The sequence below is a fragment of the Ranitomeya imitator genome, chromosome 1 (assembly GCF_032444005.1).
Source record: "Ranitomeya imitator isolate aRanImi1 chromosome 1, aRanImi1.pri, whole genome shotgun sequence".
Taxonomy (NCBI): Eukaryota; Metazoa; Chordata; class Amphibia; order Anura; family Dendrobatidae; genus Ranitomeya; species Ranitomeya imitator.
The window spans coordinates 442222616-442248697 of record NC_091282.1 but is presented as its reverse complement, the minus strand read 5'-3'; the positions used below and the strand labels follow the sequence as shown (position 1 = coordinate 442248697).

General features: G+C 42.9%; 1 protein-coding gene across 11 annotated transcripts in view; it reads right to left on the bottom strand.

Moving 5' to 3' along the window:
* The window catches only part of SMARCA2 (SWI/SNF related BAF chromatin remodeling complex subunit ATPase 2), a 461498-nt gene that overhangs the window by 207759 nt on the left and 227657 nt on the right, over nucleotides 1-26082 (bottom strand). For all 11 annotated transcript variants that reach the window (XM_069763977.1, XM_069764056.1, XM_069764038.1 and 8 more), the window contains 7 exons: nucleotides 15598-15724; nucleotides 14235-14408; nucleotides 12384-12557; nucleotides 10239-10406; nucleotides 5396-5449; nucleotides 678-808; nucleotides 127-184 (listed from right to left, as the gene is read on the bottom strand). In XM_069763977.1, the coding sequence (XP_069620078.1) occupies nucleotides 127-184; nucleotides 678-808; nucleotides 5396-5449; nucleotides 10239-10406; nucleotides 12384-12557; nucleotides 14235-14408; nucleotides 15598-15724 (886 nt within the window). The remainder of the gene's footprint in view (nucleotides 1-126; nucleotides 185-677; nucleotides 809-5395; nucleotides 5450-10238; nucleotides 10407-12383; nucleotides 12558-14234; nucleotides 14409-15597; nucleotides 15725-26082) is intronic.

The following is a 26082-nucleotide window of genomic DNA, read 5'->3' as shown; positions in this document are numbered from 1 at the left end:
TAACGGTCAGGACTTATCTTTCTATGCACCTGACCAACTAGCAATTTTGTGAAGCAACTACAGGACAAATCGGTTTCATGGGCAGATAAAACATCTTTCTCTCTTTTATCGATACAACACACATACCTCTTCTTCATACTCTGAGCTACTCCCCTCGCTGTCAGATCTTGGAGCGACTTCATATCTGAGGAAATAAAACAAAGATCGGAGTGGCCATATAAAATAGTAATGTATTACAAATGATTTGCAGTGGCAGAACACAAAAGAGGAGAAAAGACCATCAACAATAAAAACATATTAAAACGTTTAGTTTAAAAGTTTTGCCCATTACTTCATATCAGTTGCTCAGTGAGCCCAGGATGTTGGGGAAGTAAAATCCCAGTCATAAACCAAACCCCAGTTCTGTTGCTCTGTACTACTTACTACAGAGCAGCAGAACCGATCTGATGTGTAGCTTTTTTTCCTCAATGCTGGGTCAAATAGGCAACTGTTCTAAAGGAATGGATAAACTCTTTAGTTGTTTTTGTCAACTTAAATTAGTGTTGATCCATCAGTTGGGGTTCAAAGTCCAGACCACTACTTAATAATGGGGCTTTTAAGGGGTGGTAACATTAAACAAGAAAAAAGTTTTTAAAGACGTTTACTTAAACTTAAAACAAATGGACAAAGTTACTTACCCCGGGTTCATCTCCAGCCAAGTCTCCAGTTGACTGGCCTTGGGTGCTTCTGGAGCAAGGAGCACTTTCCCTGTCTCAGTATGAATAACCTTCACAGGTAGGTCGCTCATCTGGCTACTTTCATCTATTAACTGAATGATGGAAAGAGAAAAAACACATTTCATTAACACGAAAGCTGATGTTAACGGAAAAGCTGTGAAGGAAGCTTCAAGCTAGGTGAGGGACAATCAAACCCTGCTACAAACGTGACACTGTGGAAGACAGTTTCATGTCACAGGTCATGCACCATGGAGAGACCAAGCACAGCAGCAAGACACAGGGTCGTTATACTGCATCAGCAAGGTCTCTCATAGGCAAACATTTCAAAGCCGACTGGGGTTTCAAGATGTGCTGCTGTGTTTTGTAGATACATTAAGAAATGGACAACATTGAGGACGATAGACACAATGGTAGGGCAAGGAAAAAGTGCAGCAGATTAAAGACACATCATGTTTACGTTCCTTTGAAAATCGGAAGATGTGCAGCAGGGTCATCAGCTCAAAACTGGCAGCAACCAATGGGACCCAGCTACTAAATCTACTGTTTGGAGAAGTCTGACCAGACTATGTAAGAAAACATTGGAACTTGGGTGCACAAAGATGGCAGCAGGTGCTTTGGACTGAGAAATCAAAATTTAAATCATTTGGCTGTAACAGAAGGCAGTTTGTTTGCTGAAGAACTGGAAACCGGCACAATACTGTATATACTCGAGTATACGTCGACCCGACTATAAGCCGAGGCACTCAATTTTGCCACGAAAAACTGTGAAAACTTATTAACTCGAGTATTGTCTCCTCATCCCCATCTCCTGGTATGCATGGCTCCCCGACCCCATCACTGTATGCATGGGCTCCCCGTCCCCATAATTGTATGAAAGGCTCCCCACCCCCTTCATTGTATGAAAGGCTCCCTGTCCCCTTCATTGTATGAAAGGCTCCCCGTCCCCTTCATTGTATGAAAGGCTCCCCGACCCCATCACTGTATGCATGGGCTCCCCGTCCCCATCACTGTATACATGGCTCCCCGTCCCCATCATTGTATGCATGGCTCCCCGTCCCCATCATTGTATGCATGGCTCCCCGTCCCCATCATTGTATGCATGGCTCCCCGTCCCCTTCATTGTATGAATGGCTCCCCGTCCCCATCATTGTATGCATGGCTCCCCGTTCCCCTTCATTGTATGCATGGCTCCCCGTCCCCTTCATTGTATGAATGGCTCCCCGTCCCCATCATTGTATGCATGGCTCCCCGTCCCCATCATTGTATGCATGGCTCCCCGTCCCCTTCATTGTATGCATGGCTCCCCGTCCCCTTCATTGTATGCATGGCTCCCCGTCCCCTTCATTGTATGAATGGCTCCCCGTCCCCTTCATTGTATGAATGGCTCCCCGTCCCCTTCATTGTATGAATGGCTCCCCGTCCCCTTCATTGTATGAATGGCTCCCCGTCCCCATCATTGTATGCATGGCTCCCCGTCCCCATCATTGTATGCATGGCTCCCCGTTCCCCTTCATTGTATGAATGGCTGCCCGTCATTGTATGCATGGCTCCCCGTTCCCCTTCATTGTATGCATGGCTCCCCGTCCCCTTCATTGTATGAATGGCTCCCCGTTCCCCTTCATTGTATGCATGGCTCCCCGATCCCTTCATTGTATGAATGGCTCTCAGTCCTTCATTGTATGCATGGCTCCCCGTTCCCCTTCATTGTATGCATGGCTCCCCGTCCCCTTCATTGTATGAATGGCTCCCCGTCCCCTTCATTGTATGCATGGCTCCCCGTTCCCCTTCATTGTATGAATGGCTCCCCGTTCCCCTTCATTGTATGAATGGCTCCCCGTTCCCCTTCATTGTATGCATGGCTCCCCGTTCCCCTTCATTGTATGAATGGCTGCCCGTCATTGTATGCATGGCTCCCCATTCCCCTTCATTGTATGCATGGCTCCCCGTTCCCCTTCATTGTATGCATGGCTCCCCGTTCCCCTTCATTGTATGCATAGCTCCCCGTTCCCCTTCATTGTATGCATGGCTCCCCGTTCCCCTTCATTGTATGCATGGCTCCCCGTTCCCCTTCATTGTATGCATGGCTGCCCGTCATTGTATGCATGGCTCCCCATTCCCCTTCATTGTATGCATGGCTCCCCGTCCCCTTCATTGTATGAATGGCTCCCCGTTCCCCTTCATTGTATGCATGGCTCCCCGATCCCTTCATTGTATGAATGGCTCTCAGTCCTTCATTGTATGCATGGCTCCCCATTCCCCTTCATTGTATGCATGGCTCCCCGTTCCCCTTCATTGTATGCATGGCTCCCCGTTCCCCTTCATTGTATGCATGGCTCCCCGTTCCCCTTCATTGTATGCATGGCTCCCCGTTCCCCTTCATTGTATGAATGGCTGCCAGTCATTGTATGCATGGCTCCCCGTTCCCCTTCATTGTATGCATGGCTCCCCGTCCCCTTCATTGTATGAATGGCTCCCCGTTCCCCTTCATTGTATGCATGGCTCCCCGATCCCTTCATTGTATGAATGGCTCTCAGTCCTTCATTGTATGCATGGCTCTCAGTCCTTCATTGTATGCATGGCTCCCCGTTCCCCTTCATTGTATGCATGGCTCCCCGTCCCCTTCATTGTATGAATGGCTCCCCGTTCCCCTTCATTGTATGAATGGCTCCCCGTTCCCCTTCATTGTATGCATGGCTCCCCATTCCCCTTCATTGTATGCATGGCTCCCCGTTCCCCTTCATTGTATGCATGGCTCCCCATTCCCCTTCATTGTATGCATGGCTCCCCGTTCCCCTTCATTGTATGCATGGCTCCCCGTTCCCCTTCATTGTATGAATGGCTGCCCGTCATTGTATGCATGGCTCCCCGTTCCCCTTCATTGTATGCATGGCTCCCCGTCCCCTTCATTGTATGAATGGCTCCCCGTTCCCCTTCATTGTATGAATGGCTGCCCGTCATTGTATGCATGGCTCCCCGTTCCCCTTCATTGTATGCATGGCTCCCTGTCCCCTTCATTGTATGAATGGCTCCCCGTTCCCCTTCATTGTATGCATGGCTCTCCGATCCCTTCATTGTATGAATGGCTCTCAGTCCTTCATTGTATGCATGGCTCCCCGTTCCCCTTCATTGTATGCATGGCTCCCCGTCCCCTTCATTGTATGAATGGCTCCCCGTCCCCTTCATTGTATGCATGGCTCCCCGTTCCCCTTCATTGTATGAATGGCTCCCCGTTCCCCTTCATTGTATGAATGGCTCCCCGTTCCCCTTCATTGTATGAATGGCTCCCCGTTCCCCTTCATTGTATGCATGGCTCCCCGTTCCCCTTCATTGTATGCATGGCTGCCCGTCATTGATCCGTTGCTCCCCCGTCGTCTTTCTGGGACAATAATTTGTGTATAAACCGAAGGAGGGGGGGTTATCAGGTGGGCATTTTGAGCACAAAAAAAATGTGCTGAGAAACTCAGCTTATAATAGAGTATATATTGTAATTATAGTTTCCAGGCAACAGTGAAGCATGGTGGACATTCCCTCAAGTTTGGGGAGGGAGAGGAAGAGGTTCCTCTTTAATACATCAAGGGCTCTGCAAACACAATACGGTGACAAGAAAACATTCCAGCCAATTTTGTGCTCCAAATGGCGCTCTTTCCCTTCCAAGCCACAACGTGTGTAGAAACAGTAGTATACAACATAAAGGTTATTGCTGCACTTGGGCAAAAAAATTAGTGGTTTGTTTTTTCTTTTATTACTTGGTCCGAAAATGAAAAAAAAAAAAAAAGTATGGCTAAAACTACATTTTAATATAAAAATGGAATTTTTCATTTACTGGTTCCACTTAGATCATGTGATGCATCTGAAGACAAACTTACTAAAAACACAGGTGATCATGCAAATCAATTTGCAGGACGCAGGCGAGCAGCCAGAGCAATATTTTATGGCCGCTGGACAGGAGATTTATGAACCTGCCCATTATCTTGCAGCATCACTGGAACTTCTTGCATTAGCAGGCCTAGGACAACATTATTATTTTGACGTGACATGTTGCGCCAGACAGCCTAATCAAAAGGAATACTTGAAAATGCTGGCAGTTATCAGGGCTCCCTTCGGACAGCCACTAATTAATAACGTAGCTGTTGGACCAGCGCCTCTGAATGGATTCATACAACATGCTGCAGAGGCTAAGCTACTTTTGCTTGCAGCATTGAAAATTACACAGTTCAACCAGAAATGCAATCATGCAGGACCGCACCAGCTCCCAACAAGATAACATAAGACTACCAATTTAAGGGTTTACACACAAAAATAACTAAGAGGCAAGCAATCAAATAACATTTGGACACTTTACATTTAGATACATTGAAACAATTTTGATGTTTTTCTTCTCATTTTCCATAAAAAAACAAAACCCAAAAATGCCTTGTTTTACTATAACCGCAGAATGAATGAGATTCTAAAGATATCACTCCCACACAGTGCATTTTTTCCTTGCTTTTTTGACCTGTGGTTGGCGCAGTAGAAATACAAATTATTATTTATAATAAAAAATGCATGTACCTTAAGTTACATTGCAGTTTCCTGGCCATAGCCTGTATTTTTCAAGCAAAGACATAAAAACTGCAATGTGTGAAGATACCCTTAGCACCCTATAGGTTATAATACATAATGTCAATTTTTCACAATACCTCTCCATCAGGACCAAGTCCAGATCCAATTCCTTCTGCATTTTCTTCCACCTTCTAGAAAACAAAATTGAAATGGCTATTAGATCCTTTTTATACACCCATACTAAAATATAAAGAAAGCCTTGCAATGCTGTATATAAGCCATGACAGACTCTAAAATGGGCATATTGTAGACTGCAATTCTTTTGCAACCTTGATGGAAAGGCATATCTTAAAGTGGCAGGAAAGGAAGTGAACCATAGCCAGGCATCAGGTAAAAAATGCACAACCAGACAACGTTTCAGAACGTTATCTGTAAGACTGATTAAACAAAAGTACAGTAATTTGGAAAAAATAGTTCTATAGAGAACTCCGTTTAATATTTGGCACCAATATACCCATGTAGCGAAGTGAATCACTAGAGTCAGGAACCACACTGATTGGGTACATCTTATGGACTAGGTTTTTTTGATCAAAAACATGTCAAGTATCAAAGTTTTTTACATGTCACCAAATTTCACAAAGCTACATGAACGATTGAATATATCTGACATTTTAAAGTAATTATGGTACATCAGCCTCATCAGTTTTATGTTAGAACACCTGTATATTCAAGTTACTATCCCCTTAAAGAACCAGGATTTTTTTTTTTGCACTTTTGTTTTTTCCTCCCCTTGAACCAGGAGCCATATTTTTTTATTTCACCATCAACATGGCCATATGAGTGATATTTTTTTTAGTGATGAAGAACTTTTTTGCGCCATGAGGGACCTTTTTTTTTTTTATAAATGCTATTAACACAAAATGGAATAACAGGAATGAAGAACTATGAGCAACCATGCTCGATATCATGAGCATGCTCAGATGTTTTCTGAGTACCTTGGGCGTGCTGGGATAATATGTTTTAGTCTCTGAGGCTGCATGTCTGTTAGGCTATCGAACAGCCACAAAACATACAACCGCAGGGACTCGAACATATTATTCGAGCACGCCGAAGACACTCAGAAAACACCCGAGCGTGCTAGGATAACACAATGTCAGAGCACATTAGCTCATCACTAGTAACATTTTTTTCATTCCTGTTATTCCACTTTATACCTGAAAAGAAACTGTAGGGTTTTAAAAAAAAAAAAAAAACTACCCGACAGCAGTTTTGAATATGTTGAGGGGTGCAGTTAACTCCTTAATGACCACAGTTTTTTTCCGTTTTGCGTTTTCGTTCCCCTACTTCCCAGAGCCATAACTTTTTTATTTTTCCATCAATATGGCCACGTGAGGGCTTGTTTTCTACAGGACGAGTTGTACTTTTGAACGACATCATTGGTTTTACCATGTTGCGTACTAGAAAATGGGGAAAAAAATTCCAAGTGCGGTGAAGTTGCAAAAAAAATGCAATCCCACACTTGTTCTTTGTTCGGCTTTTTTGCTAGGTTCAATAAATGCTAAAACTGATTTGCCATTATGATTCTTCAGGTTCTTTTTTTATCGAAGTGGTGAAAAAGAACTCCAAACTTTGCTTAAAAAAAAAAAATAATAAATTGCGCAATTTTCCATTACCCTTTGAGTCTCCATTTTTCGTGATTTGGGGTTGGGTGAGGGCTAATTTTTTGCGTGCCGAGCTGACATTTTTAATGATACCATTTTGGTGCAGATACGTTCTTTTGATCGCCCAGTATTGCATTTTAGTTCAATGTCGCGGCACCCAAAAATATGTAATTCTGGCATTTTGATTTTTTTCTCGCTACGTTATTTAGCGATCAGGTTAATCCTTTTATTTTATTGACAGATCGGGCGATTCTGAATGCGGCGATATCAAATATGTGTTTTACTTTGAATGGGGCGAAGGGGGGTGATTTACATTTTCGTTTTTTTATTTTTTTCATATTTTTGAAAACTTTTTTTTTTTTTTTTTTTTTTTAATTTTGGCATGCTTCCACATCTCGATCGCCTCTGCTACATAGGAATGAACCTCAGATCGCCTCTATGCAGCAGAATTACAGCATTGCTATGAACGTCGACCACAGGGTGGCGCTCACTGCAATCTTGCATCAACAACCATAGAGGTCTCAAGCAGACCGCTGGTTGTTATGCCGACACACCGACGCATTTCCGTCTGGATGACCGGAGGCGCGCGTTAAATGCCGCTGTCAGAGCTTGACAGCGACATTTAACTAGTTAATAGACGCGGGTGGATCGTGATTCCGCCCACGCCTACTGCGGGCACATGTCAGCTGTACAAAACAGCTGACACGTCCCGGCTTTGATGCAGCCTCACCGCCGGAGCCCACATCAAAGTGGGGGCTCTGCCATCGTACGTACTATTCTGTCCGATGGCAGAAAGGGGTTAAAATGGCATCACTCTTGGAGGTTTAGCTTAGCTCTGTGCCCCAGAGAGTTCCGTCCCCAAGCGTGCAGCGCCGGACCTCAAGGGTAGAGGAAACTTGCTGAACCTGTCGGGTGGCGAAATATGGCCACAGAGAACAAGAGAAGCGCTTCTTGTAGCGTGCAAGATGTACCAGGCAGGTGGGCGGGACCTAGCAAGGGCCGAAGCTGGGTACTAAATTAGCGGTGCCCGGCTGGAAATGAGCCCCCCCATGGATGAAAAACTCACTGCCGGATGATCTGGGGTTCCGGATCTCCTCCTGGAGGAAGCGATTGGCAGAGCTGCAACTCTGCATGCAGGTCAGGACTGCAATAAGGACGGTGCAGGAATCCTCAATCCACCATCCCTTTGAGAGGGAGGAGGAGAGGGACCGTCCAGCTCCCTGCAGCACAGCCATTCCATCGGTGGTGCAATGGGAGCAGCACGGACGCCCTGGGGTTCGCTCCCCTAGGATTTTACATTGCAGGTTATCCGGCTGTGGTCAGGCTCAGAAGGGGCTACATGGAGGCGACACTCTGTGTTCCCATCTGTTGCTGGTGCGGGGAGATCGGCGCCCTGTAGGGAACAGTCGCCCTTAAAATAGCTCAGGCCTAGCATCCCACGTCACAGGAGAGGATACGGGGAGGTGACACTCGCCGTGCTCGCCTGTTTGGGGGAGATCGGCCCCTTGAAAGGGTCCGGCACCCCAGTTTACTTCTTGCACAAAAATATTTATAAAAAATATAAAATATGAAAATAAAAAAAAAAGGTATGGTCTGAATAGCAGACCCCAGTGTGCCTTCTATGGACACCAAGTATGAACAAGTATTATCTGGAGCCAGCGTGTGGTGTACACTGCAGAGGAGGCGCTAACTCTTTTCGCATTTACTTAGTGTCAGCCTCCTAGTGGCAGCAGCATGCACCCACGGTCCTGTGTCCCCCATTGTCGCAAAGGAGAAAAAAAAAAAAATCAGGAATCAGGCTACGTTCACATTAGCGTTCTGCCGGGCTGCGTCGGGCGCAGCCGCGGCGACGCATGCACCCCTATATTTAACATGGGGGCGCATGGACATGCGTTTGCATGTGTTTTGCGATGCATGCGTCTTTTTTGCCGCGAGCGTTAGGGCGCAGAGGACGCAGCAAGATGCATATTTTTGCATCCAAAATCCGGCAAAAAAAGGACGCATGCGTCGCAAAACTATGCATTTTGCATGCGTTCTTGTGTGTGTTGCGTCGCCGACGCAGCAGCGCACAACGCAAATGTGAACGTAGCCTCACTGGGATATGTAGATGCAGTCCACAATTGTTACCACAAAATGACTCGTCAGATTTGACAAACAAAGGCAGAAATCAATACCCTAAACATATACCATATATTGAGAAAAAACTCATGGCAGTATAGGTTCTAGTGTAATTTATGTTACATACAGAAAAAAGGCAACAGTCAGCAAACAGTGCAGCTCTGGCTTCATATGGGCATTTAAATGCTAGTAATAGGACCAATCGGGGGAAAGGACTGGAACCCCAGGTCAGATCTGGTGGTATCTTTTTTATGCTTGAGAATGGAAGCAAATAATAAGAAAACAGAATAAGATTGATGGGATGGAGATTTAAAACGTATTAACAGCACAACCTTTTTGGTCACAGATGTAAATACAATATGTGAATTTTGTAGTGAAGAAACAGGAGAAGTAAATGCAGTGATCAATAACCGTGTGCAAGCACGTAAATGAACGTGCTCTTGAACACAGCCAACATATTAACAGCTTGCTGCTGGTGCTATTTTAGCAAGTCGTGCTAGACTTCACAGTCAGCCATCTGTGCAATTGATAGTTACATGCATCATAAAAAGAAAAAAAATCCACCCAGCATAAAAACCGCCATACTGGAATAAATAGTGTGACAGCCAAAGTTTTTTCTATCATTTAGCTAGCATGGCTGCAACAGAAATCTTTGCAAAGGTGTTAAAAGCCATAGTGTCTGTTCTTCCTGTGACCATTGGAAATGTAAATCATTAAAATTTAGCTTTCTCAATAGTGGACATTATGTCCGTCTGTTTAGCCCATCTTTTTGTCAGTAAAGGGTAGGGCTGCTTTAAATTAAACCATATTGCTTTTTGTTGTATTTGATCATCCATTTTATGTCTAAGCAGGAGCAGAGTATATGTGGGCAATTGTTTAGTAATAGCAGATGCAATTCTCCCAAACTGCACCCCCAGCTAGATACCACCAGGAATATGAAACACCTAGGCAGCTTTCCAGGTTGTAACCCAGACACAGGAATTATAGCTACTCACGCCACAAAATGTACTAGAGCTATGTCGTATGGACTGAATTTCTCATGCAAATAGCTGCAAACTACAAAATAATAAAAAAACACACCAGGCTACAGCCCTTTATACTGGAATCCACAAATTATTCCTTATAACCATGTACTGCACACTAATCTGCTGCTGTAAGATGCTGCATCAGTGATAAAGGTATGGTACATCATGGCGGTTACCTTCTTTCTTCTCTTCTTTTTTTTCTCTTTGGCAGCCTGAGCTTGCTTATGCTCCCAAACCAAACTGGTGAGATTAGCCACATACTCATCAGTCTGTTGGAGAAGGTAGGCCAGACGGCGATCCTTTTTCTGGTCAATAAGCTTACGGTAGCCTTCTTCATCTTCCGCCTGTTAAAAAAAAAAAAAAAAAAGGCACAACACTCACTCTGGATAAAAAGATTTATCGTCATAGCTATGCATACATGACCAAATAAAAGTGCATCTAACATTGACAGTGAAGGCTACACAGAGACAATTATGGCGCAACACTGAGGTGTATAACATATCATGCACCAAACCATAAGACGTACCCCAAATTTTCTGGAGAAAAATAGGGGAAAAAATGTAATGCATCAAATGGGTGTCTGCCTTACAGTCCAAATTCACCTTACCTGCAGGTGTGAGCGCGGGGCATGGGGCGGCAGTGAGCGGGGTCACAGTAGAGGTGATGCTGGGAGACCCATGCCAGGCTGGTAGAAGGGGCTGTTTAGTGGTTCTCGGCGGTGAAAGGAAAAAAGGAAATCTCGGAGCAGATATCTCAATCTGCACATGCTACGCATACGGCACCTATTCTCCCAGAATCCACTACATTGAAAATGGAAGTGTGGAGACTCTGAGCTTTCACAAAATGTCGGAAGAGCCCCCGCACCGCCAAGCACCTCGTCCTACCAGCCTGGTACTTGCAGCATCACCGCACAGCATCTCCTCCCACCCCACGGCCAGCAGCATGGCCCAACTCCTGCCCCCCAGTAAGTTACATTTGGTTAATAAGACACACCGCCCATTTTCCAACAAAATTTGTGGGTGGGTGGGTTTGGAGTGCATCTTATAGGCCAAAAAATATGGTAATTTGTGAAGCTTCCAACTCAAAGAAAATGAAGAAAAATTACATGTGTGACTGTAGCATCATGTAGACCTAAGGGGCCCTTAAAGGGAAACAGTCAGCAGGTTTTTGCTATGAAATCTGAGAAGAGCATCATGTCAGGGCAGAGAGCCCGATTCTAGCAATGTATCATTTACTAGACTGCTTGGAGCAGCTTTGATAGCCCAGTTTTCTATGTAGCAGTAGTCAGAATGTGGAGAGGTGTATAACCCTACCCACATTAGATTGGCAGCTTCTTCCTGTGTACATTGTCAGCAAGCTGCCAGTCAGTGTTGGGGGAAGGTCTACACAGATTAAATGCACTACCATGTACATGAGACCTAGTTCTCCAGTGAATCTCCTCCTAATGATAAACACTGACTGTATTGAAACTACAGCCTAGTAAGTGACAACCCCGCTAAAATGGGAAAAAACCTGCTAACAGATTCCCTTTAAGGCTATGTGCCCATGTTCAGGAAAGTGTGCAGAATTTTCCTGAGCAAATCCTAACTACTTTCGCAGGAAATCCGCTCACGGTTTTTGTGCGGATTTTTTGCGTTTTTCTCCGGAGCTTCCCAATGCAATAATATAGCGGGAAATCCGCAAAAAAAAAATCCGAAAAAAATAAATGAACATGCTGCGTTTTTTCCGCGATGCGTTTTTATCGCAGAAAAAAAACGCAACATGTGCACAAAAATCGCAGAATGCATTAAAAATGATAGGATGCTTAAAGCAAGCTTTTTTAACAGCATTTTTGCAGCGGAAAACCGCCGATAAAAGCGTGAAAAAAAAACACGAAAAATCCGCAACATGTGCACATAGCCTTAATGTTTTGCCAGTTTGCAGTTTCACTACAGTGTACAAGAACACTACAATGACGTGTTCATGTGCAATAAATGTACAGTGTAAGCCACAATGATAGCAAGTTCAACTTTGATGTGGTCCAGATGTGTGAGCAATATTATGGCAGAAGTGGAAAGAGGGAAGATACTACAGTGCTGTAAAAAGAAAAGAAAAAAAATCATACTTTGTATGAGAACAAGTTCTGCCAACTATCACTAGCAGAACATCTGAACAGTATCAAGAAGTAGCATGCATGAAGACATTATGGAGGAATACAATGCTCCACTGTGCAGTTTAAAATCAAAAAGATGATGCAAATGAAGCCTCACATCCTAAAAACCAACTAGGTCATAGGAACTATACCAGAAACTCACTTTTAGCCCTCCTTGCAGCCAACTTACCATCAATCTTCTCATTCTCTCTTTCTCAATTCGTTCAGTTTCTTTCTTCTGCTCCCGTTCCGTGTTTGCGTGCCATGTAGCCACAGCTTTAGAAAGTTTCTGGATTTTGCCAGTAACAGATCTGTGGTATTCTTTAAAGTCTTTAGCATGTTGCAATATACTGTTAAGATATTCCTATAATTGAGAAGATCAGACATACAGGTAAAATGACTACTGGATAAAAGGAATTCTATTGATAAAAACAATAATGTAGTTGGGTAAGCCATACCATGACACCCATAAAATACTATAAGCCCCATGACACACTACCTTTAATTGCAATCCAACTGTGGGCAGTTCCGCACTTATCCTTACAATGCATGACAAACAGCACACAGCAAGTAAGAGAGGGACTGTCCAGGAATCATGCAGCATCTGTGTGTGGGGGGATTCACAGAAATTGTGCCCATTTGCTAAAAAATTATTATTTTTTTCTATATTGAGGGAATTACCAAAACATGCTACGTTTATGGGGCTACAGCTGGGCAAAACTTTAAATAAAAGTCAGCTGAAGCAGTCACTTGATCTAATATTCATGGGGGGGGTCTCCCGATATCTGGGAATGACTTATAGGACATGTTAGATTTTAGAGGGGGTATCTAGGACTTCATAAAAAAAAAAAATGTAACTAAGCACTAGTAGGCAGGTTATGGCAACTTACCCGTTGTGTACAGTGCCGTTGTTCCCCGGCACAGAGCGGTCTGTGACCACTCTTCTCAGGGATCCAGAAGCCTCCACTGATGTCACGTCTACAGAGCGGAGGCTTCTTTTCTGCTCAGTCAATGGGGCGGGACTTCAGACGTCATTCTGATTCATTCTGATAGGCAGTGGGGATGAGACTGTCAATCTGGGGGAGCCGGCTGTCAGTCAGAATGACGCCGGAAGTCACGTCCCCATGTGTATGAGGAGTTCAGATTAAACTAACTGTAGGTTGAACAATCAGTGATCACTTCGGTATGACAAGCTGTCAGTAGAAACACAGTCACTGGGGTTGAGCATGCTCTGACAAGGTGTTATCCGAGCATGCTTGCAACAGCCGCAGTGCATGTAGGGATTGTCCGTTTGTTAGGCAATCCTTGCATGTGTTCTGGCTGTCAAACAGCTGCAAAACATACAGCAGCCGGGACTCAAACATAGTATTGGAGAACACTGAAGATACGAGCATGCTGGTATAACACCTTATCCGAGCATGTTCGCTTAACACCAATGGTCACACACTTGCAGATTTACAGCCTTCTCTCTACTGAAAGTTGCTAACGTCAGTGCCCTGTTCTTGACAGAGATGCAGGTTCACAGGATTTGACAGAAATCTACAAAATGGGAATAAGCTGGCCATAAATATGAAACGGCCGATCAGATTGATCAACCCAAAGCTTTATTTTACCTGACTGGGGCACTAGTCAATTATACTATGGAGATACCATAAATGTACAAGATGGAATTAACCCTTTAAACTCCAGAGGCAATTATGATTAATTATAGTCACTGCTGCCAAGCAATACATGTGCGGTCACTTGATACACCATTTAGTAAATGGTGCTAAATCATGGCATCCGAGGGGGTGTAACATTGGTGGAACACCAGAATCATTATTCTATAGCAATTACAATATTCAGTTCTTCTGAATACATAGCCAGCCATGCTTGCTTTGTCCGCTTCCTCCTTTAGTAGATGTGAAATAAATTAAAAACAGTTTTCACAAATCTAAATCTTGGTCCACTTACATATAGATCAGACCCCATAATGCTGGACTCAGGGATGTATATTTACAACGATTACTGTGTGTTACAATCCCAGCAAAGCTTGCTGTACCTGGTGCTTTTGCCTGCGTTTACGTTCCTGTTCAATTTTCTGTTGCTTTTCAAGTTTCTCAGTCATACGAGCTTCGCGAAGAGTTTGTCGCTTATTCCTCTTGTAAGCCTTTGAGTTCAGGGCGGTCTCAAGTGTAGTATCCCGACGCATGCATGCCACAACTTCCTGTCTCAGCTAGGAAGTAGAAAAAAAATGGAATTCAATATTACAAAATGCTTGTAATCATTTTAGAGACACATGGGGATTTAATACAGCACATTATAGCACTGAATGGCCAAACTATAATCCTCTCTGCCCATCAGATCTACAATAAATCTGTAAATACTATTGCATCTAAATTTAAAGAAATTGAAAAAAAAACAACATTTCTTAAAGGGAACCTGTCACCTCATTTTTGAGCTATGAGCTGCTCGACCGCCTTTCAAGGCTTATCTACATCATTCTATAAAGCTGTAGAAAAGCCACCCCATCTAACCTGAAAGATAAGAACAACAAGTTAGATTATACTCACCCAGGGGGGCGGTCCGGGTCCAATGGGCGTCGCGGGTCCAGGTACGGCGCCTCCCATCTTCTTGTGATGCCGTCCTCCTGCTTCTTCACTGCTCCCCGACGCACAGATGTACTTTGCCTGCCCTGTTGAGGGCAGAGCACTGTACTGCAGTGCGCAGGCGCCAGGAAAGGTCAGAGAGGCCCGTCGCCTGTGCACTGCAGTAATTTGCCCTCAACAGGACAGACAAAGTACACCTGTGCAGGAGCCGCGACAGGAAGCAAGGAAGATGAAGATGGGAGGCGCCAAACCCAGACCTGCGACGGCCAATGGACCAGACCGCCCCTGGGTGAATATAACTTATTTTTCTTATCTTTCAGGTTAGATCAGGGGTTATCTACAGCATTATAGAATGCTGTAGATAAGCCTCGAATGGAAGTGGTCGCAGCTCATAGCTCAAAAATGAGGTGACAGGTTCCCTTTAGTTTCTGCAATTGCAGCAAACCCGCAATATTTCAATAAAAATTCTGCAGTTTGAAGACTAAATAAGCACAGGATAAGGAAGCTTGAAGATGCGAGTTTTCAAAGTTTACACCTCACAATATTTGTCTAAAGACTTAAAAAACACAATTGAAAAATGGCATCTTCAAGATTCCCTATCTAGTGTTTTTTTAGTCTTCAAACAAATATTGTAAGGTGTAAACTTTGAAGACTAAAGAAACACTGGATACGGAAGTTTCAAACTGCAGCATTTTATATTGTAAGTTTACACCTAACAGTATTTATTCTTAATCTGATTTGGACAATGTGGTGTATTTTTTGAAAAATATAATAAAATTTAGATTTGGAAAAAAAAAATTAAAAAATATTGGTCACCTGACGCTGGAAGTTTAAAAGTCTAAGAGCTTTTAACTCCACTGTAGCTTTTGTTCTCAGATCTGGTGGCAGTGAGCCTGGTAAGTTTTCTAGTTCCTGGATCCGATGGGCAATACGGGCCTGAAGTCTGAACACACAAAGGAAAATGAGGCGGTTAAAACAAATGTATAATTACCAAACATTTTCACCTGCATTATATACTATAGCGCATCAAACTGGAAAGTGTTGACAAATGAGCAAATAAGGTCAAAATATAAGTTAGAAACAACCTACAAGCACGTGAAGCATGCATCAGACACTGGCTACATGATTTCAGCCAGGTATGTTTGACTCAAACGCTGTAGCATTTCAGAGAAAGACGTACTTTAAAAGCCGGTCGAGAACCAAGCTGCACAGGTGACCAGTCGGACAGACGGGCCCTCCTGTGGCTACCATTTGCCCACACCCAATAACAGGTCTCTTCCTGTGTGCATGTATAAGGAGAGATTTTGCTTTTATACTAGTGATCTTAAGCAAACTGAAGACAGGCAGCAATGTCCAATTTGGAGAGCAGTGGCTATATGCCTTTCAATCCTGCCATGGCACCATTTCTGTTTAATGTCGTCGTGATGAACATTAATGTGAGAGAGGCCTTTAGTTGTTTAAAGGTTACCTTGGATTCCTTTGTGACCTTGTGGAATATTAAAACAGGAGGCACTCTCCTTCCGGTATACCCGGTTTCTGTATGTCTTACAGCCTATTTCCATTTTAAATGAATACTATTAAAGTGATTTTATCGCTTGGAGCTGGATTCCCTTTTTTCCACATCTGCATCTTTATGTGTCTTGCAGAGACGCGAATCTGTGCTCAAGATTTCCTGGACACAAGGAAATTCATCTAAAGGGCGAGCTGAAAATATATTTTTTTCAGAATGTTAAAATACCTTGCTCTTGTGATCCATGTTGGTTGAGATATTCAGGGAAGGGCAATAACGGACTTGAATTTTCTCTGCTTGTAGACAATCTGACTTAACTGCTGGAGTCTAAGCTCTTTACAGATGGTTTTGAAACCTTTTTCAGTCTGACGAGCTGTCAAATATTTTTTACACATTTGTTTTATTTGGTTCGCTTGTGTGATAATCTGATGTAGTTACAGCGCAAAGTTTAAGCAGAAATAGTCATATTCTGAAGGGTTAAAACACTTTCAAGCAAAACTTTATCTCCAAAACAGTGGTCCATCAATCACACGTCGCTGTATGCAGATAGGCATGACTGGAGAGACCGTCCTACAGAAATTAACCGCCAAGCACAATATTTGTTCCCAGTTTTAACCACACCACGTGTTAATGAACGAATAAGGAAAACATAAAATTGCATCTTTGTGCTGGTCGCAGATTCCCAAACCCCCACAGTACAGAGTGCAAATACAGCGCTTTTCAGTCAGCGTTTACAGCAGTATTTACTGCTAATACGCATTGGTGTAAAGTATAAATAATTAAAATATACCACACTGATTTACTGAATACTTCGAAATTTACTGTATACTATTGCATCAGCAGGGTCATAAGACCACATAGAAGATATTTCTTCCTACAACATATTCACATCTCCTGAAGGATTCATAAAGCTCTTCACTACACCTGAAAAATATCCCCAGCCTGTAAAACAAGTCTGTTTCTTGCTGGAATAGTAACCCTTCTTGATTTACTGTTCAATCTCTTTGAAAAACCTGCATGACCTAATTCTAATTCAATTTTTTTGTACTATAGAGGAGAGAAAATGAGTCTCATGCAGCGTTGCAGAATTACATCTTTGCGGTTTGAGGTATTTTAAAGCCTCAACTCTCCTTAGGAGACAATCTGACCACCTCTTTGTGATGTATTTATAGAACAAAGGGTAAAGTGTTTAAGACACAGAAGTGCAGTGACTGACATGAGCCAGCACCCTGCCCATGACTAAGAATGCGTACTTTTATTTCATGTCAAGACCGATTCTATCCCCCCCACTAGCAGGAGGGCACAGACGAATCACAGTAAATAGGACAAGGGGAAATAGAAAAAAAACTAGGGAATGACCCCACTAGAAAGACCCCACCTCCAACAGTGCATTGAAACTTACTTTTATGACGACCTATAAAATATCTGTATTGGGATGATTGCTAACATAGGTCCATTGTCTGCCTTATGGTGTAATTGGTATACAAATGAATGCTTTAATAAATATCCATCTTTATTGGGCAGAATATTACAGTTCTGGGCACCGCATTTAAAAAAAAAAAAAAAAAAAAAGACATTGAAAAACTGGAGCAAGTTCAGAGATGGTGAGCAGACTGCAAACTATGTCCTATGAGGAACGTTTACAGGATCTGGGAACGTTTAGCTTGCAAAAAAGAAGACTGAGAGGAGACTTATTAGCGGTCTATAAATATCTGAAAGGCTGTGTCACGAATCCCTTCTCCGTGGTGTCACCTAGTCGTCATGTGCCCACTCTCACACGTGACTTTGGGTTGTGCCTGCAAGGGTTAATCTATCTCTCCATTCTCAGTCCACCATTCAACCTCTGTCCTATGCTGTAATGGGAGCATAAATCACACACCGACCCAGGCCACAGACCCGCTCATACATGCTGCCACCACTCACCGAATACACGGACGATGAGTCCCGGAACTAATAATACTAATAATGTCTATCACTCATAAGGCTCACACCCCTTAGGCTATGGATTCTTTTAGAACATTCAAGGTTCAACTTGTTAAAGTTTTATACTTTAATAACAAAAGGTGCAATGCTTACAATAAGAAAAAGGTATAAAAATATGATAATAAAAAGACATACAACTTATGCAAAACAGTATCAAAATAAACAGGAGAAACTTACAGAAATTATCTAACAGGGACAGCACACATACCAGGGTAGTGCACTGCGGCGGTGCTCGCCCCATGCCTGCACTCGTGCAGGAGGGTGGCGGGGGGGGTTTAATTGGTGGAGGGGTGGGGGCGAGGCTTGCAGACATGAAAACAAGAGCGACTTCCTCAAGGGCCAATGAACTTTCTGAGTAGACATTACTTGGCCAATTTAGTTAAATCTGTGTGGAATATCTCTGGTGTGGAAATATATGTTGTGAAATGCTTCTATTAGCTTAGTTTTTGCCTTTTAACCCCTTCATGACCAGGGGATTTTTCGTTTTTCCGTGTTCGTTTTTCGCTCCCCTCCTTCCCAGAGCCATAACTTTTTTATTTTTCCGTCAATTTGGCCATGTGAGGGCTTATTTTTTGCGGGACGAGTTGTACTTTTGAACGACATCATTGGTTTTAGCATGTCGTGTACTAGAAAACGGGAAAAAAATTCCAAGTGCGGTGAAATTGCAAAAAAAGTGCAATCCCACATTGGTTTTTTGTTTGGCTTTTTTGCTAGGTTCACTAAATGCTAAACCTGACCTGCCATTATGATTCTCCAGGTCATTAAGAGTTCATAGACACCAAACATGACTAGGTTATTTTTTATGTAAGTGGTGAAAAAAAATTCCAAACTTTGCTAAAAAAAAAAAAAAAAAAAAAGTTGCGCCATTTTCCGATACTCGTAGCGTCTCCATTTTTCATCATCTGGGGTCGGTTGAGGGCTTATTTTTTGCGTGCCGAGATGACGTTTTTAATGATAGCATTTCGGTGCAGATACGTTCTTTTGATCGCCCGTTATTGCATTTTAATGCAATGTCGCGGCGACCAAAAAAACGTAATTCTGGCGTTTCGAATTATTTTCCCGCTACGCTGTTTAGCGATCACGTTAATACTTTCTTTTAATTGATAGATCGGGCGATTCTGAGCGCGGCGATACCAAATATGCGTAGATTTGATTTTTTTTTTTATTGATTTAATTTTGATTGGGGCGAAAGGTTTTTTTTAAAATTTTATGGTTTTTTTTATTTTTTTCACATTTTTTTAAACTTTTTTTTTTTGACTTTTGCCCTGCTTCAATAGCCTCCATGAGAGGCTAGAAGCAGGCATAGCACGATCGGCTCTGCTACATAGCAGCGATCTGCTGATCGATGCTATGTAGCAGAATTGCACGTGTGCTGTGAGCGCCGACCACAGGGTGGCGCTCACAGCGACGGGCAATCAGTAACCATAGAGGTCTCAAGGACCTCTATGGTTACCATTCACAAGCATCGCCGACCCCCGATCATGTGACGGGGGTCGGCGATGACGTCATTTCCGGCCGCCCGGCCGGAAGCGGTAGTTAAATGCCGCTGTCTGCGTTTGACAGCGGCATTTAACTAGTTACCGCGCCTATTACGGGCACATGTCAGCTGTTCAAAACAGCTGACATGTCCCGGCTTTTGTGCGGGCTCACCGCGGAGCCCTGCATCAAAGCAGGGGAGCCGGCATCGGACGGTATAGTACGTCCGATGCCGGTAAGGGGTTAATAATTACATTTCTATCCATTTGTTTTGTGTTTTTTGTGTGCAGAATACATTTTTGTTAACACATTCTATTTTGCTAACAGCAGTTATTAACCCGGGCAAAGCCGGGTAGTACAGCTAGTGATATTATATATACGAGAATGACTTCTTAGAGTAAAATGTTAATTAAATATTCTTCCAATATTTAGCCTGTGAAAAAAGAACTATATGAAAATATATTAAGAGGTAAAAAATTCCATATACCAAACTGATGCTAAATAATTATTTGTATTAAAAAAAAGTGTCAAATGGCTTTGGCTCATTTTCACAAAGGGCATGCAGGTGTTATTGAGGGAGGTCCCCTGCTTGGAGCCAAGCTACATGAACAGGCACAGTCTACAGCACTGCTTTCTCTGCAGCAGAAGCGTGTGGGCAAGCCACAATTTGCCTCAGTTATATCAGCTGTTCTACCAGGGTGTAAAAATGCAAACATCTGGTTCAATATCAAGTCTGCTTTCATTATGAAAGAAGTGGGTCTTCATGAGACAATTTCTTTAAGAAATTTGAGGCATTCTTGGTGTATTTACCTTCATCTGTTCCTTTGTTAGATGCAAATGGAATTACAAGTTCTGAAGAAGACAAAACTAAGCACACGTGGCCGAGAAGGTTACAGTAAGGCTGAATTCAGAGGTTTGTGAAACATGGTTGAAGTACGGACCTGCCGTGGGTCTCCTGACCTGAACAGGACAGCCTCATGGATATATGAAGCTGTAGAGTTTGGGACAGGAGACCCTCAGCCAGTCTGTACTTTCTTCAGGGTTATATAAAAAGTGCCTTTAGGAAAAGCAAATAAATATTTGGCTTTAAGAAGATCAGAATATTGAAATTCGATGTTTTTCTTAGCTATTCCTCTAATCAGCCTGATCACTGAAATGTTACATGTCATTAGGAGCACAGAGGCATGAATGTCCTTTAGTAAAAGGCTGAAGTACACGTTCTAGAATCCGATTACTCAGTCTTTACCTCCTTTGCACTGCATAGGAGTGCAGATTAATTAACACTGCACTTGGCCCTGTTCACTGCAGACACATTGCAGCTCTTCATTGTGTTAACTGTATGAATATACACTTCTGAGATGCAGATGTGCCGTCTGCTGACACAAATTATGGCATGTGTTGCCAGGGAGCCTTATAAGAACTTGTGTTTCCATATTTTCATTTAATACAAGAAAAAGGTGGATCTGAAGCAAATTATTTCCATAAAACAAGACCTTTCCTGATAACCTAACGGTAATCCTTTCATCACTGTATTGCTATTACCGGTAGTTTGCATTTTCCAGGTTGAACGTCCAAACAGCACAGCAGGGGGCAGCTCATTGAAATCTTTATAGATCTCTTCTTCAGTTTGCAAGGAAAGGATGCGTTCTCTTCCTTGGATTAAATGCAACAATTGTAGAAGATCGAAAAAATATGTTCCCCAAGGTGTCAGTATAGTGCATCAAGGGATAGCTCAGTCTGTAGGCATAGGGTAAGTAAATGGATTCCTGTGTGCAGACTGTGCGGGGAAGCTGGTCAGGGCAATTATTAGAATGCTGATGTTATGTGGACTTGTGCCCCTTAACGATAGTTACACATAATTAGCCCCAGGGGGCCAGTTCTATCTCTAGACCTCCCACCAACACAAAAGACATGTCCCACACCACAGGGAAGCATCTGCTGCTTATTCTTTAACTTGTTCATTGCCCACTCCCACACTATTGAGTCAACCGCCAATTATCTGCTTTGTGCAGTAGAACACCTACTTCAAATACAACATTGTGCCAAGCAAAGCAGTACAGATCATCATTTCTTATTGTGGCCACTAAATAATCAAAGCTGCAGCATAGGAAAAATGCAAATAACTGCCATATATAAGTCATGCTGGCTGACAAGATGGTAAAATACACGTCTGACTAGAGGCAGCTAGGCATAGAAGAAAAAGCTGACTCCTGCAGTCTAACAGCCAGGTAACATCCCAAAAAGAAGGTGCATCGACAAAATGGCTACTAAGATTTGCCATCTGTTACAAAAACTCTGACAATGTTCTAATAATTTTACCGCATTCAAACTTCACGACTCTCCACACATCCCTAAGGCTATGACACAGGACAGGACAAAAGTAAGAGAAATTCCATGCAAAGTAGCATGGAGGAAGCTCAGTGCTGTTCATACACATTACCAAGGAATATTGAATGTGTTATCCTAATCATGGAAAATTTAACAAGATGTCTAGCAGTTAGCAAAGCATTTATAACTGTATCCTTATACCAAATTGATTAGCACCCTTTGCTTATTTTTAAGTTAAAATATAAGAACTTACATCCTTAAAAGGGATTTTGCAAAGTACAAGAGTCATTTTAATCAAGAGATAATAGAATAATAACTTCCACTATTGGATGTGTTTTAAATCTTCATGTGCCGAGATAATCTTATATACAGGTGCTTCTCACAAACTTAGAATATCATCAAAAAGTTCATTTATTTCAGTTCTTCAGTACAAAAAGTGACACTCCTATATAGTCACTACAAATAGAGTGATCTATATCAAGTGTTTATTTCTGTTAATGTTGGAGATTATGGGCTCCAGCCAATGAAATCCCAAAAGTCATTATCTCAGTAAATTAGAATAATTAAAAAACACCTGCAAAGGCTTTTTCCTAAGCATTTAAAAAGGTCCCGTAGTCTGTTTCAGTAAGCTCCACAATCATGGGGAAGACCAGAAGGCAGTCATTGACATTTTGTTTAGCAATGCCACAAACGGTCATTGCTAAAGAAGCTGGCTGTTCACAGAGTGCTGTATCCAAGCATATTAATGGAAAGTTGAGTGGAAGGAAAAAGTGTGGTAGAAAAAGGTGCACAAGCAACTGAGATAACCGCAGCCTTGAAAGGATTGTTAAGAAAAGGCCATTCAAAAATTTTGGGGAGATTCACAAGGAGTGGACTGCTGCTGGAGTCATTGCTTAAAAGCCACCACACACAGATGCATCCAGGACATGGGCTACAAGTGTTGCTTTCCTTGTGTCAAGCCACTCATGACCAGTAGACAACACCAGAAGAGTCTTACTTGGGCCAAGGAGAAAAAGTACTGGACTGTTGCTAGGTGGTCCAAGGTGTTTTCAGATGAAAGTAAATTTGGCTTTTCATTTGGAAATCAATGTCCCTGAGTCTGGAGGAAGAGTGGAGAGGCCCACAATCCAAGCCTTTAGAGGTCTAGTGTGAAGTTTCCACCATCAGTGATGATTTGAGGAGCCATGTCATCTCCTGGTGTAGGTCCACTGTGTTTTATCAAGACCAAAGTCAGTGCAGCCGTCTACCAGGAAATTTTAGAGGACTTCATGCTTCCCTCTGCCGACAAGCTTTTTGGAGATGTAAATTTCATTCTCCAGCAGGACTTGGCACCTGTCCACACGGCCAAAAGTACCAATACCTGGTTTAAAAACAGCAGTATCACTGTGCTCGATTGGCCAGCGAACTCGTCTGACTTTTAACCTGATAGAGAATGTATGGGGTATTGTCAAGAGGACGATGAGAGACACCAGACCCAACAATGCAGACGAGCTGAAGGCTGCTATCGAAGCAACCTGGGCTTCCATAACACCTCAGAGGTGCGACAGGCTGATCGCCTCCATGCCATAATGATGCAGTAATTGATGCAAAAGGAGCCACGACCAAGTATTGAGTGCATTTACTGAATATACATTTCTGTAGGCCAACATTTCAGATTTTAAAATAATTTTTCAAGCTGGTGTTATAAAGTATTCTAATTTACTGAGATAATGACTTTTGGGTTATCATTGGCTGTAAGCCCTAATCATCAACATTAACAGATATAAACACTTGAAATAGATCACTCTGTTTGTAATGACTATATAGGAGTTCCAGTTTTTGTATTGAAGAACTGAAATAAATTAAACTTTTTGATGATATTCTAATTTTGTGAGAAGCACCTGTGTGTGCCCGTGCAGTGTCTGACCGTGCAGAAACATGGTCTGATCATACCACAGCTCCTGGGCAGGAGGGGAGAGAAAAGAAAAAAAATATATATATATACAGATATTACAGCATGGGATCGGAAATGATTATGTCTTTGACGTAAAACTGTTTAAAAACAGGCAAAGAAATGTTTTCTCTCACAAAAAGATTCAGCTGTGATGCCATGCTATCCCGTGTGTCCCTTTTGTATCCTCCCCTGTCCAGGAGATGTGGTATGATCAGACCATGTTCCTGCACGGTCAGACACAGCACGAGCACACACATAGGATTATCTCAGCACATGAAGATTTAAAGGGAACCCGTCACCCCCAAAATCGAAGGTGAGTTAAGCCCACCGGCATCAGGGGCTTATCTACAGCATTCTGTAATGCTGTAGATAAGCCCCCGATGTATCCTGAAAGATAAGAAAAAGATGTTAGATTATACTCACCCAGGGGCGGTCCCGCTGCGGTCCGATCCGATGGGCGTTGCGGTCCGGGGCCTCCCATCTTCTTACAATGAGGTCCTCTTCTTGTCTTCACACTGCGGCTCCGGCGCAGGCGTTCTTTGTCTGCCCTGTTGAGGGCAGAGCAAAGTACTGCAGTGCGCAGGCACCGGGAAAGGTCAGAGAGGCCCAAGTATATACGGTATTATATAATCAGTTACTGAGGGACACCATGTGAGGTAAAGGCAAAATGGTGACTTATGGACTACTGGGGAACCAATTAGCCTATGTGCACACGTATTCTGGTCCACTGCGGATTTTTCCGCAGCGGATTTGATAAATCCGCAGTGCAAAACCGCTGCGGATTTATCGCGGTTTTTCTGCGGATTTCACTGCTTCAAGTGCTAACCACAGAGCCAATATACTAACAGAAGCTCAGTTTCCCATTACGGCCCTGTTTCTATCTGTGATGGCAAATGCACAGGAGGTTTGACCCAACCTAAGATTTAGTGTTGGTACCAGAGGCCAGAGTTATGGACAACATCTATTCATATGAGCATAATTCGTAAGAGCGACCTGAGAAGACCTGAGCAGGGCTAGGGTAAAATGTACAAACCTGGTGGAGGGTCCTTGATAAACAGATCACTGACATAAAATAGAATGTAATGGGGATGTTGCATATTGTGGGAGGGGGGCCAAGGACTAGAGGGATCACAGAAAGCAGATAGAGAAGGAAGTGGGTTAGTTCAGAAGCAGAATCCAGCAAAAAAAAGCAAGGAGAGGTCCATAAGCCTACAAGCCTCATTAAATATTGTTGAGCAGTATTGGTGGAACATGCAGTGACAAACGGCATCTTGGCAAAATAAGTGTTTTTCAGGCACGCAGAAAACTACGTCCCAATAAAAAGTGCCCAGGTTGGAAGTGAAGGAGAGGAGCCAGCGCATAGGCTACATTAAGCAGAATGAAAAGAAGTTTTAGCCTAGTCTCAACAAAAGTCAGGGACTGAAGTAGTAGTGGCAGGTGCCCAAAAGTTAAAAAGGAGAACTGGTGTGGTCAGCGGAGGCACAAAGGGCCCAGGAATGAGTCCTACATTGAAAAAAGCCCTACCAAAAAAGGCACTAGCGCACCAAAGAAGTGTCTATGTCTTCCAAGAATGTAAGGTTGAAAAGGGTGAAATGATGCTCAGGATGAGGTATTGCGGACATACTATGTGTCCAAGAAACTCATTTAAATCGTGACGATACACACACTACAACATAAAAATTACCCCCATATCTATGTGGCATATGCGGCGAAAAAGAAGAGAGGGGTAGCGATTGCAATAAAAGACACTGTAGCGTTCCAGCTTGTTGATAGCGTTCTGGATGATGAAGGCAGATATGTAATATTGATATGTAGGATCAATAATCAGGTGTATACAATTGCATCTATATATGCACCCAATACAGGTCAAATCACTTTTATTAAAGACCTCATAACTAAATTATCCAAAATAAAACCAGGATCCCTGCTTATCTGTGGAGATTTTAACATTGTCCCGATCCCTAATATAGACAAATCTTGGTGCTCAAAGAAAAAGTCCCAATCCCATGCGTTGTCCCAGTGTCTTATATCAGAAGAATTGTATGACACGTGGAGGGTCCTTCATGCTTCT